General features: G+C 49.4%; 1 protein-coding gene across 1 annotated transcript; it reads right to left on the bottom strand.

Moving 5' to 3' along the window:
• Nucleotides 1-4,012: 4,012 nt before the first annotated feature.
• On the bottom strand, nt 4,013-11,758 carry gstt2 (glutathione S-transferase theta 2). Its single transcript, XM_055655401.1, has 5 exons — nt 11,478-11,758; nt 8,835-8,922; nt 6,659-6,809; nt 5,538-5,714; nt 4,013-4,252 (listed from the first exon to the last, which is right to left on the bottom strand). Exons 1-5 carry the CDS (start codon nt 11,677-11,679, stop codon nt 4,112-4,114), a joined length of 759 nt encoding a protein of 252 aa, XP_055511376.1. The 5' UTR covers nt 11,680-11,758; the 3' UTR covers nt 4,013-4,111.
• Between the last annotated feature and the right edge of the window lie 1,440 nt (nt 11,759-13,198).

Here is a 13,198-nt window from a genome sequence, read left to right on the forward strand (position 1 = left end):
GGTAGAGTTGCTGCTTTACAGCGCCAGAGTCCCGGGTGCTGTCTGTACGGAGTTTGTACGTTCTCCCCCCGTGACCTGTGTGGGTTATCTCCGGTTTCCTCCCACACTCCAAAAGACGTAAATGTTTGTAGATTAATTGGGTTGGTATAAATGTGAATATGTGCAGGATAGTGTTAATGTGCAGGGGATCCCTGGCCAGCGCGGACTCGGTGGACCAAAGGGTCTGCTTCTCTGAAAAAAGCAAAACTCCCCTTGCACTAGGACCTTCCAAATGGAATAGCAGATCTCCTCAAAGCTTTTGATTCTCATACCTTTTTTGTATCCATGATGTATACCCATAGCTTTGTGTGTGTGTGTGTGTGTGTGTTCGTTCACTCACCCTTTGATTGTAACTGATGGTAATGCATCGTGTTAGGCTGGTTGCAAAGCTTTCTGTTCAAGTTTGCATTAATCGGCAATGATTTTTGAACATCATTTTTTTTTTGGTTTGCTGGTCCTTCTGATTTAAGTGGCGTGTGTTATTTGATGGCTCTACCCGTAAATCTGCATTGTAAGCTGGCAGAGAACCAAGGACAATCTATGTTAAAAGTTGATTTTTGAAAATGACGCACATGCAGTATGACTGAAACCTAATCTCAGGGGCAGCTTTGCGAATATTCACTGTACGTATCTGAGAAGTGCCGTTGGGATTTCCACCTGCTGTGTTATCGTGCGTGGCACTCTTTTTGTTTGGATACCGTGTCTGTGTCCAAAATGTTCTCGTTTGCTTTGGTGCCGACTAAGTAATACTGCGGACGTTATCAGGGATATTTAATATCTGCACCAATACATTCCAAGCACTATGCATTTATGAGCTTTGTGGTTTTTTTTTGTTATTCAGTTTTGTGATTCCTCTTTCTGTTGTAGTTAAACTACTTTTGGAAGTTCAAACTTGCCGTTTTTTTTGCGTTCCATTTAATTTGGGCATTTTATTGTTTTTTGGAACCATCAATGTGACTTTTCGTTTTGCTGTGTGGTTTTGCTGATGAACTGAGTGTTGGTTTATTTTTTTTTTTTTTAAGTCGGGGTAGTTTGGCGTGTGCTCTTATCTGTTTCCTTGTCATCCCAGCGTGATGATGAATCAAGGTGGCAAATCCGGAGCGAGTTAGCGCGAACTGAAAATGTAAACTTCTTGCATTTTTGTCCTCCATTTTGGAAAAACGTGTGTTCACGTCTAATGTATCCCCTCAAACCTCGCTGCCTTTCCAGTTTTACTCTGATTTAAAAGCTGGTAACGGCTCGCTGGCCTTCCAGCTGCCACTGTCTCGGATGGATAAAGAATCCATCCACCGTTCCTTTCTCCGAAGATGGACACAAAAATCTGGAGTAACTCAGCGGGTCAGGTAGCACCTCTGGAGAAAAGGAACGGGTGACGTTTTGAGTCGAGACCCTTCCTTGGAGTCTGAGATGTGGCAATGTGATTCCTTCCAGAGTCTGAGGAAGGGTCCCGACCCGAAACGTCACCTATTCCTTTTCTCCAGCGATGCTGCCCGTACCAGCTGAGTTACTCCAGCTTTTTGTGTCCATCTTCGGTTTAAACCAGCATCTGCAGTTCCTTCCTACACGTTCCTTTTTCCAATCGGTACTATCCACAATCAGTGTTGAAGAAGATGTGTCTAATTTGCTTAAACTGTAGAAGTGAGCTGCGATAACAGGGATACCACCAACAAGATTGATACACTGAAACCAAATTGGGTGAAGCAAGTCAACTTTTAGCGTAATTGTATGAGGATTGTCCGTGGGGCCCATTTACACAAGCATCTCATGGCAGAAGGTATTGGATGATTTGGATCCAAGCGTTGCTTAAAATGACATGCCGACTCCCAGTACATTGTGTTCCAAGCTGCAGTGAATCATTTGAATGAAAGTAATTCCAGCCACCACAACCTCACGATCTTGCTTTGTCGAATCCTAATTGACAAGTAAGGAGTGCTTCTAACTACCGTTGGTGTTTTATGCCTTTTAGGTTGCACTTGCAGAAGATTGCTTACCTGAAAGGTTGTTTTATAATGCAAAGCTATTGCAAATTTTGTACAAATCAAGAGATTGTATTGTCTTTGGGCAAAATAAAATTTTTGTTAAAGTGTCGAAGGTTTTATTGTTGCCTCCTGGTAATTCTCTCTGGGCACAATGGTGGGGGATTCATTGTCTCTCAATCCAATTGCAAATATTGCTGTTGCTTCTAACACAGTGACTCAATGCATGGTATGCTTGCCTTAATACTCAGATGCAACAAATCAGTCGTACAGGTTGGGAGCTCAGCCGATGCGGGGGGGGGGAATCTGTTCTGCTCTGGCCTTTTAAGTTGACATCTAAAGACACATGATGGAAACAGGCCCTTTGGCCCACTGAGACCACGCTATCTATCGATCTAGTTCTATGTTATCCCACTTTCTCATCCACCTGCTACACACTAGGGGCCATTTTAGAGGCTAACTGACCGACAAACCCGCACGTCCTACGGATTTGGGAGGAAACCGGATCTCCTGGAGGAAACCCAGGCGGTCACGGGGATAGCATGCAAACTCCGCACAGACAGCACCCGAGGTCGGGTTTCGATCCTGGGTCTCTGGCGCTGTGAGGCAGCAGCTCCTATCAGAAGCGCCACAAAAGCACACCTATGGGGCCAGATATGTCACTTCTTGTCCCTCAACTTGGCATATCCAGTATAGCCCCACTTTAAAAAACAAAAAAAAAAAAAAAAGGTTTTAAAGGACAATAGTCTGAAATCTATGGGAGGACCCAATGATCTTTTATCTTTTATCCCGACCCAAAACGTCATCTATTCATGTTCTCCAGTGATGCTGCCTGACCCGCTGAGTTACTCCAGCACTCTGCATCCATTTGTGTATCACCCAGCACCTGCAGTTGTTTGTTTCGGTCAGGTCGGGGGGGAGGGAGTTCCCATGGGTACCATGTAATCCCGTGCTACCTGCTCCATGGTCGGATAGTCGGCAACTAAACTGTCTCCCCCACTTCAGGAGTGGGGGCTATGGACCCCCAGCAGGACCAGAAACAAGACCTGTCAAAGGGCGGATGAGCTCCTAGCGAGCCAACGGCCGTCCACACTTCAGTAGAGGTTGCGATCACTGTCGTACACGGCATTGTAAGGCACCGTGCCCCTTGATGTCTTCAACAATGATGATGATGACAACGACCTATACAATGATAATCCCTTGCTCTGTTATAGCGGACAACCAGCAACAGCAGACGCCATTCTCCTCCCCCCTATTGTCTGTTATAACATGGGTTTACTTTTTCTCACAGAGTTGTGAGTCTGTGGAATTCTCTTCCTTGGAGGCCGGTTCTCTGGATGCTTTCAAGAGAGAGCTAGATAGGGCTCTTAATAATAGCGGAGTCGGGGGATATGGGGAGAAGGCAGAAACGGGGTACTGAGTGGGGATGATCAGCCATGATTACATTGAATGGCGGTGCTGGTTTGTAGGGCCGAATGGCCTACTCCTGCACCTATTGTCTATTTTCTGTCCTTGGAAATTCAGTGATGGAGTAAAGGAGATTGTTTAAAGTAAACATGAGGCAGGAACCCTCGCAAAATGCCAGTGGCTGAGCAATTAAAATCAAACTAATGTATTTAAACCAATTAAAAATAGTTATTATGGTTCCTTTTACAAACGGTTACAGCTGGGGCCAGTCTTCACCATGTCTTCTGTAATGCCACTGTCCCACTTAAGAAACCTGAACGGAAACCTCTGGAGTCTTTGCGCCCCACCCAAGGTTTCTGTGCAGTTCCCGGAGATTTTTGTCAGTCTCCCTACCTGCTGCCAATACCTGTAACCTCCGGGAACCGCACGGAAACCTTGGGTGGGGTGCAAAGTCTCCAGAGGTTTCCTTTCAGGTTTCCTAAGTGGGGTAGGGGCATTAAGAGTTAATTGTAACTGGGTGACCAGCGCACCAAGTTTGCTGAAACAGGCTGCTTAACGCTACTAAATAATAATATGCTGGTACATTTGACTCGTGTAACTGATTTTAATAAGGCACGTATTTTCAAAGCAAAGGATTAGTAGCACAGGAGTCCAGGCAAAATTGGCCGGGTTTTCGAGGTGATTTGGTTTTAAAGTTTGGCTTTATCCCTCAGTTTGTAAACGAAAGAATGCACCTCGTCAAAGGGCTGGCCGACGAATGTCTTCACTCTGTCCTTCCAAGCGACCAGCTTTGGCCGGTCTTTCAGGATGTCACGATTTGCTCCCAGAGGCTGGATTTAAAGCACAATGCGCACAGATTGTTAAAAGTGTCACGTCTTCAGTCGACGGTGCTTTTTGCGATACGGTACAACTTTACTCATGCTTACTTTATTAGCCAAGGTAGACAAAAATGCTGGAGAAAATCAGCGGGTGAGGCAGCATCTACGGAGCGAAGGAATAGGTGACGTTTCTGGGGTCGAGGCCCTTCCGGAATTGAGATTGAAGGGTCTCGACCCGAAACGGGGACCGAGGTGAGGAGATGAGGAGGAATTTCTTTAGTCGGAGGGTGGTGAATCTGTGGAATTCTTTGCCACAGACGGCTGTGGAGGCCAAGTCGGTGGATGTTTTTAAGGCAGAGATAGATGGATTTTTGATTAGTGCGGGTGACAGAGGTTATGGGGAGAAGGCAGTAGAATGGGGTTAGGAGGGAGAGATGGATCAGAGTTAGACATGATTGAATGGTGTAGTTGATGGGCCGAATGGCCTATTTCTTCTCCTATCACATGACCTTATGACACCAGGTACAATTTACAATGATACCATGCCAATTAACCTACAAGATCCAAGGGTGCTGGCAAATTGGTGGTGGACCAGTAGATGCACAGAGTCTCTTGCCCAGAGTGGGGGAATCGAGGACCAGAGGACATGGGTTCAAGGTGAAAGGGAAAAGATTTAATATGAACCCGAGGGGTAACTTTTTTCACACAAAGGGTTCTGGGTGTATGGAATGAGCTGCCAGAGGAGGTAGTTGAGGCTGGGACTATCCCAACATTTAAGAAACAGTTAAAACAGGTACATGGATAGGACAAAAATGCTGGAGAAACTCAGCGGGTGCAGCAGCATCTATGGAGCGAAGGAATGGGTGACCTTTCGGGTCAAGACCCTTCTTCAGACTGATGAGGAGGTGCGGAAAGAAGGAAGTAAGAGGCACAGACAGTGGGGGAGCTGGGAAGGGGAGCGGAAGGAGGGAGAAAGCAAGGACTACCTGTAATTGGAGAAGTCAATGTTCGTACTGCTGGGGTGTAAACTACCCGAAACGTTGCCCATTTCCTTCGCTCCATAGATGCTGCTGCACCCGCTGAGTTTCTCCAGCATTTTTGTCAACCTTCGATTCTCCAGCATCCGCAGTTCCTTCTTAAACACTTGGATGGGACGAGTTTGGTCGGGATATGGACCAAACGCAGGCAGGTGGGACTAGAGTAGCTGGGACGTGTTGGCCGGTGTGGGCAAGCTGGGCCAGAGGGGAGCCTGTTTCAACGCTGTTATCACTCGATAACCTGTATGTAAACACCATACCTGCATCAGTTCGCAGATGGCCAATATATCTCCCAGCGTGATCTCCTCACCGCAAAGGAACGGCTGGTTCTTCAGATACATGCATTCCAATTTATCCAGGGTGACGCTTAACTCCCCCAGGGCCTTGTCCAACTTGTCCTTATCCACCGGCTGTCCGGACATGTTGGGCATCAGAACCTGCACGACAATGTTACGCAAAAAGAAAAGTTACAAAAAGTCGATGCGATTTTTTTTTTTTTTTTTTTTTTTTTTTTTTTTTTTTTTTTTTTTCCCCCGCGAGTCACAGTGTAGCCCCTTGGGCCCCATTCGAGTCCCAGCTCCATGTACAGGAAGGAACTGCAGGTGCTGGTTTAAACCGGAGATAAGACAGAAAACGCTGGAGTAACTCAGCGGGGCAGGCGGCATCTCTGGAGAGAGGGAATGGGTGACGTTTCGGGTCGAGACCCTTTCACCAGACTGAGAGTCACGGGGAAGGGAAACTGGAGAAATAGACGGCGATGGAGAGAGACAATAAGTGCAGGAGTAGGCCATTCGGCCCTTCGAGCCATCACCGCCATCAATGTGATCATGACTGATCATCCCCAATCAGTACCCCGTTCCTGCCTTCTCCCCATATCCCCTGACATTGCTATCTTTAAGAGCCCTATCTAGCTCTCTCTTGAAAGCATCCAGGGAACCGGCCTCCACCGCCCTCTGGGGCAGAGAATTCCACAGACTCACCACTGTCTTGAGTGAAAAAGTGTTTCCTCATCTCTGTTCTAAATGGCAACCCCTTTTTCTTAAACTGTGTGTGGCCCCTGGTTCTGGACTCCCCCAACATCGGGAACATGTTTCCTGCCTCTAGCGTGTCCAAACCCTTAATAATGTCATATGTTTCAATAAGATCCGGCGCAACAGTACAGTTGCTGCCTGACAGCGCTGGAGACTACGGGTGCTGTCTGTACGGAATTTGTACGGTGTGTGCGTGTGTGTACACACTCGGTGGGCCGAAGGGCCTGTTTCCGCGATGAATTTCTCTTTAAAAAAATAAAAGTCCCGTCACCTTGGTGTGCCTGCGGGTCGTATAAATGAAGGAAAGGTTGCCGTACAAATGAAAGTCATCTTGCTATTTTAATACAGACCTCCAGGATGAAGACTTTGGCTGCGTGGAATCTCACGTTGGCATGCTGCCAGGCCATGTACTCGTCAACCTTTGCCCGCTGATGTAGGTCAGGCGGGTACCAGAATTGAGGGACATCGTACTTAGTCGCCAGGTACTTCAAGATAGCCACACTGCAAACAAAAATCCTCACTCACTGCCAGCATTTATTTCAAGATGGCTTGTGTACACAAAAACACAGGGATGTAATGCTGAGGCTCTATAAGACAAATAGACAATAGGTGCAGGAGGAGGCCATTCGGCCCTTCGAGCCAGCACCGCCATTCAATTTGATCATGGCTGATCATCCCCAATCAGTACCCCGTTCCTGCCTTCTCCCCATATCCCCTGACTCCGCTATTTTTAAGAGCCCTATCTAGCTCTCTCTTGAAAGCATCCAGAGAACCTGCCTCCACCACCCTCGGAGGCAGAGAATAACTGGTTGAGCAACGTTTTTTGGTTTCCTCTGGGTATGCGAATACTCAGGAAATGACATTGTGAGCACCATAATCCGTGGAAGGAAATGATCCCAGGAATGAGTGAGTTAACCTATGATGAGCGTTTGTCGGCACTGGGCCTGTACTCGCTGGAGTTTAGAAGAACCTCACTGAAACGTACAGAATAGTGAAAGGCTCGGATAGAGTGGACGTGTAGAGGATGTTTCCACTAGTGGGAGAGTCTAGGACTAGAGGTCACAGCCTCAGAATTAAAGGACATTCTTTTCCGAAGGCGATGAGGTGAGATTTATTTGGTCGGAGGGTGGAAAATGTGTGGAATTTATTGCTGCAGAAGGCCGTGGAGGCCAAGTCAATGGATATTTTTATGGCAGAGATAGATTGTTGATTAGAATGGTTGTCGGGTTATGGGGAGAAAGCAGGAGAATGGGGTTAGGAGGGAGTGATAGATCAGCCATGATTGAATGGCGGAGTAGACTTGATGGGCCGAATGGCCTAATTCTACTCCTATCACCTACGACCTTATGTCTTGCGTCCAGTGAAGGAAAGAGAGGTTTCTTACTGCATTTAATCTGGACCCTATCAACAAGACCACATCTACTCCGATGTCCATGTAAATATATCGTGTCATTTTACTTTTGTATTGTGTACAAATCACGGGAGGAATAGATCGGGGAGACGCACAGAGTCTCTTGCCCAGAGTAAGGGACTCGAGAACCAGAGGGCATGGGTTTTAGGTGAGGGGCGAAAGATTTAACAGGGAACCCGAGGGGTGACTTTTTCCACGCAAAGGGCGGTGGGTGTATGGAACCAGTTGCCGGAGAAGGTAGTTGGGGTAGGGACCATCGCAACACTTAAGAAACATTTAGACAGGTACATGGATAGGACTCGGATTGGTGGGACATGGGCCAGAAGCAGGTAGGTGGGACTGGTGTAGAGGGGTCAGTGAGGGTGAGTTGGTCAGTGGGTGAGTTGGGCCGAAGGGCCTGTTTCCACGCTGGAAGACTTTGTCTTTTATCGAATATATAGTTTAGTTTGGAGACACAGCGTGGAAACGAGGCCCTTCGGCCCACCGACTCTGTGCCGATCAGCGATCAACTTGTCCACTAACACTATCCTACACACTGGGGCCAATTTGCTTTTTTTTTTAATACCAAAGTCAATTAACCTACAAACCTGGGGAGTGCGGGAGAAAACCAGAGCACCCGGAGAAAACCCATGCGGTCCCTGGGAGAACGTACAGACTCTATACAGACGGCACCCGTAGTCAGGATTGAACCCAGGTCTGTGGTGCTGTGAGGCAGCAACTCTACCGCTGCCCCACTGTGTCGCCTCCTTATTCTCACTGCACGTTGTGCCTGTCCTACATTTTCACGTTTCGCTTAGAGAGACCCAGCGAAAGATAGATCGGCCGCGAGTACAGTAGACTTGATGGGCCGAATGGCCAAATTCCGCTCCTATCATTTATGAGACCGGCACCCCCGAGACCCTTGTCCAGAGTAAGGGGAATCGAGAACCAGAGGACATTGATTTGAGGGGGGAGAAAGATGAAGGGGGGAGAAAGACACACGAGGTCACAAGCATAACGTGCAAACTCCGCACAGACAGCACCCCAGGTCAGGCTCCATGGAACCGGCAATTGGGAACACCAACGGAGACTTGACTTTGACTGCAAATGAATGAAAGATGCAAATGGAAACTCACCTCTCTGTCAGAACAAACCCATTGTCCACAATCACTGGTACTTTCTGCATCGGATTCAGTTTGGTAAACTCCACACTAGTTTGCTCACCTGGTCAAGTTAAACAAACACATGGGGGTAAATTCACAGAGTCTTTTGCCCAGAGTAGGGGAATCGAGAACCAGAGGGCGTAGGTTTATGGGGTGGGGACGGGGACGGGACGGGACGGGACTAGTGTAGCTGGGACATGTTGGCCGGTGTGGACAAGTTTGGGCCCTAAGGCCCGTTTCCGCCCTGTATCACTCTGTGACCCTAAGAACTCAGCGGGTCAGGCAGCATCTGTGGAGACCCGAAAAATCGGCCACGGAAGTCAGCTCTGGCCAGGCCGGAGTTCCACAGCCCAGGCTGCAGGGGACAAATTCGACCTGCTGATCGGCCCGATGAAGTCAGAGATCGGATGCCTCACTCACAAGTTATAGGAGTAGAATTAGGCCCTTCGGCCCATCGAGTCTACTCCGCCAATCAATCATGGATGATCTCTGAAATCCCATTCTCCTCATAACCCTCGACACCTGTTCTAATCAAGAATTTGTCAAACTCGGCCTTAAAAATATCCACTGACTTGGCCTCCACAGCTCCACAGATTCCACAGATTCACCACCCTCTGACTAAAGAACTTCCTCCTCGCCTCCTTTCTAAAAGAAACATAGAAACATAGAAATTAGGTGCAGGAGTAGGCCATTCGGCCCTTCGAGCCTGCACCGCCATTCAATATGATCATGGCTGATCATCCAACTCAGTATCCCGTACCTGCCTTCTCTCCATACCCCCTGATCCCCTTAGCCACAAGGGCCACATCTAACTCCCTCTTAAATATAGCCAATGAAGTGGCCTCAACTACCCTCTGTGGCAGAGAGTTCCAGAGATTCACCACTCTCTGCGTGAAAAAAGTTCTTCTCATCTCGGTTTTAAAGGATTTCCCCTTTATCCTTAAGCTGTGACCCCTTGTCCTGGACTTCCCTAACATCGGGAACAATCTTCCTGCATCTAGCCTGTCCAACCCCTTAAGAATTTTGTAAGTTTCTATAAGATCCCCTCTCAATCTTCTAAATTCTAGAGAGTATAAACCAAGTCTATCCAGTCTTTCTTCATAAGACAGTCCTGACATCCCAGGAATCAGTCTGGTGAACCGTCTCTGCACTCCCTCTATGGCAATAAATAAAAGAGCGCCCTTTAATTGTGAGGTTGTGACCTCTGGTCCTAGACTCTCCCACCAGTGGAAACATTCTCTCCACATCCACTCTGTCTACGCCTCACGTATAGTCTTTCTGCTGAAGACAGACGATATGGGCTGAAGGGCCTGTTTCCATGCAGTACATAGACACAAAAATCTGGAGTAACTCAGCGGGACGGGCAGCATCTTCGGTTTAAACCAGCATCTGCAGTTCCTTCCTACATATTTCCATGTTGTCTCGCTCTCTGGTTCTGTTCTCTCGTTCTCCTCCCCTTTCCCCTCTCTGCAAGTCTGATAGTCCGGGTCTCGACCCGCCCCCCTCCCCCCCCCCCCTCCCCCCCCCCCCTCCCCCCCTCCTCTCTCCCCCCTCTCTCCCTCCCTCTCCCCCCTTCTCGCCTCTCCTCTCTCTCCTCTCCCCGTCTCTCTCTCCCCCCCCCTCTCTCTCTCTCTCCCCCCTCCCCTCCTCTCCCCTCCTCTCTCTCCCTCTCCCCCTCCCTCCCCCCCCCCTCCCTCCCCCCCCCCCCCCCCCCTCCCCCCCCCCCCCCCCCCCCCCCTCTCTCCTCCCTCCCTCCCCCCCCTCCCCTCCCCCCCCCTCCCTCTCCCCCTCTCCTCTCTCTCCCCCTCTCCCTCCTCCCTCCCCCCTCCCCCCTCCCTCTCTCTCTCCCCCCCCTCCCTCTCTCTCTCCCCCTCTCTCTCCTCCTCTCTCCTCTCTCTCTCCTCTCCCTCTCTCCCTCCTCTCTCTCTCCCCCCCCTCCTCTCTCTCTCCCTCTCTCTCTCCCCCCCTCCCTCCCTCCTCTCTCCCCCCTCATTCTGAAGAGTGCAAATGAACAAGCAAAGATTTAGGGGGCGGCACGGTGGCGCAGCGGTGGAGTTGCTGCCTCACAGCGCCGGAGGCCCAGGTTCGATCCTGACCACGAACTCGATGCTGCCTGTATGGAGTTTGTAAGGTTGACCTGCTTGAGTTATCTCCGAGGTGTCCGCTTTTCTCCCACAATACGTACAGGTTTGTAGGTTCATTGACTTGGCGCATATGTAAAACTGGCCCCGTGTTCAAGAAGGAACTGTGCAGATGCTGGAAAATCGAAGGTAGACAAAAATGCTGGAGAAACTCAGCGGGTGCAGCAGCATCTATGGGGCGAAGGAAACAGGCCCTTCGGCCCACCGAGTCCGTACCGACCAGGGATCCCCACACCCTTCGCTCCAGAGATGCTGCTGCACCCGCTGAGTTTCTCCTGTAAAACTGTCCCTAGTGTGTGTGTGTGTGTGTGTAGGATAGTGTTGGTGTGCGGGGTGATCTCTGGTCGGTGGGCCTGTTTCCGCGCTGTGTGTGTCTCTCTCTCTACACTAAAGGGGGGAGAAAGTGCAAGGTGTCAAACTGCGAATTAGTAATAGCACCGGGGCAAACAAGGGGCCCGGTAAAAAAATTGCTCACCATTCCGCAGAGCGACCGGCTTCTCGACGTGAGGGATGCCGGTGCATTTGAGGAACAGAAGGACGGCCCTGCAGGGCTGGGATAGCAGGTCGTAGTAGACTCGCAGAGGGAGTCGAGAAGCCATGGGACAAGGGGGGGAAGATAGTCTCTCGGCGACAGACCCACACTCCGCTCCCCACTGCCGCCGCGCAACTTGCAACATGTAATGTATCAGCTGAAATGTATCAAAGGTTGTAGCGCGTCGCTGAAACTAACACACACACATAGACCACGCCGCGGAGAGCAGACACTATCAAACGTTGGTAGACAAAAGTGCTGGAGAAACTCAGCGGGTGCAGCAGCATCTATGGAGCGAAGGAAATAGGCAACGCTTCCTTGTTGCACCCGCTGAGTTTCTCCAGCACTTTTGCCTACCTTCGATTTTCCAGCATCTGCAGTTCCTTCTTAAAAAAAACTAATCAAAAGCTGGATGGGCACAAAAAAGCTGGAGTAACTCAATAGACAGTAGGTGCTAGGAGGCCATTCAGTCCTTCGAGCCATTCAATGTGATCATGGCTGATCATCCACAATCTGAAGAAGGGTTTCGGCCCGAAACGTTGTCTATTTCCTTCGCTCCATAGATGCTGGAGAAACTCAGCGGGTGCAGCAGCATCTATGGAGCAAAGGAAATTGGCAACTTTTCGGGCCGAAACCCTTCTGGAAATAGGCAACGTTTCGGGCCGAAACCCTTCCGGGTTTCGGCCCGAAACGTTGCCTATTTCCTTCGCTCCATAGATGCTGCCTCACCCGCTGAGTTTCTCCAGCATTTTTGTCTACCATCCACAATCAGTACCCCGTTCCTGCCATCTCCCCATATCCCCTGACTCCGCTATCTTTAAGAGCCCTATCTCGCTCTCTCTTGAAAGCATCCAGAGAACCCGCCTCCACCGTCCTCTGAGGCAGAGAATTCCACAGACTGACCACTCTCAATGTGAAAAAATGTTTCCTCATCTCCACTCTAAATGGCTTACCCCTTATTCTTAAACTGTGCCCACTGGTTCTGGACTCCCCCAACATCGGGAACATGTTTCCTGCCTCTAGTGTGTCCAAACCCTTAAAAACAGTATATGTCTCATCCTTCTAAACTCGGGGTCAATGTAAGGTTGTGGCAGGATAACTTATCTTCCATCTGGGCAGGTTTTAGCCTGCAGGAGTCAACAATGAAGTGTAAAAAAACATTTACTTTTTGCCTCTATCACAGAACTGGACAAATTCTTGTTGTCACTGTGGCTCGGTTTATCCGTCTCTATTGGTAGTGTCTAGTGTTCCTGACACTCCCACAGCCTCACTGTTGTTACACAGACCAGCGAATGAATATGGAATTCTCTAACTCCAAGTAATCCTTGCATCCCCTCCCCCCCCCCCCCCCCCCCCTCTCTTCTTCCTCTCTCCATCCCTCCCCCACCTTAGTCGTTATGCCAGTTTCGCTGTGTAAGAAGGAACTGCAGATGCTGCTTTAAACCGAAGATAGACACAAAAAGCTGGAGTAAACCCCCTGTCCCACTGTACGAGTTCATTCCAAGAGCTCTCCCCGAGTTTGCCCTGATTCGAACTCGGAGATTTACGGTAATGGCCGCTCGTCGGTACTCGGGGCTCTCGTGGACATTTTTCATCACGTTGAAAAATCTTCACGAGTCTTCCCGCGCTTACCTGCCATTAGCGAGTCTTCCCGAGTACCTGCC

This window comes from Leucoraja erinacea, chromosome 25 (assembly GCF_028641065.1).
Source record: "Leucoraja erinacea ecotype New England chromosome 25, Leri_hhj_1, whole genome shotgun sequence".
NCBI classification, from domain to species: Eukaryota; Metazoa; Chordata; class Chondrichthyes; order Rajiformes; family Rajidae; genus Leucoraja; species Leucoraja erinaceus.

Coding starts and splice junctions, on each gene's coding strand:
- gstt2 (XM_055655401.1), bottom strand. CDS start 11,679: ATGTTGCAAGTTGCGCGGCGGCAGTGGGGAGCGGAGTGTGGGTCTGTC. Junction 8,923..11,477: donor GCCGGTCGCTCTGCGGAATG/GTGAGCAATTTT, acceptor TAACTTGACCAG/GTGAGCAAACTAGTGTGGAG. Junction 5,715..6,658: donor CCAAAGTCTTCATCCTGGAG/GTCTGTATTAAA, acceptor ATTGTCGTGCAG/GTTCTGATGCCCAACATGTC.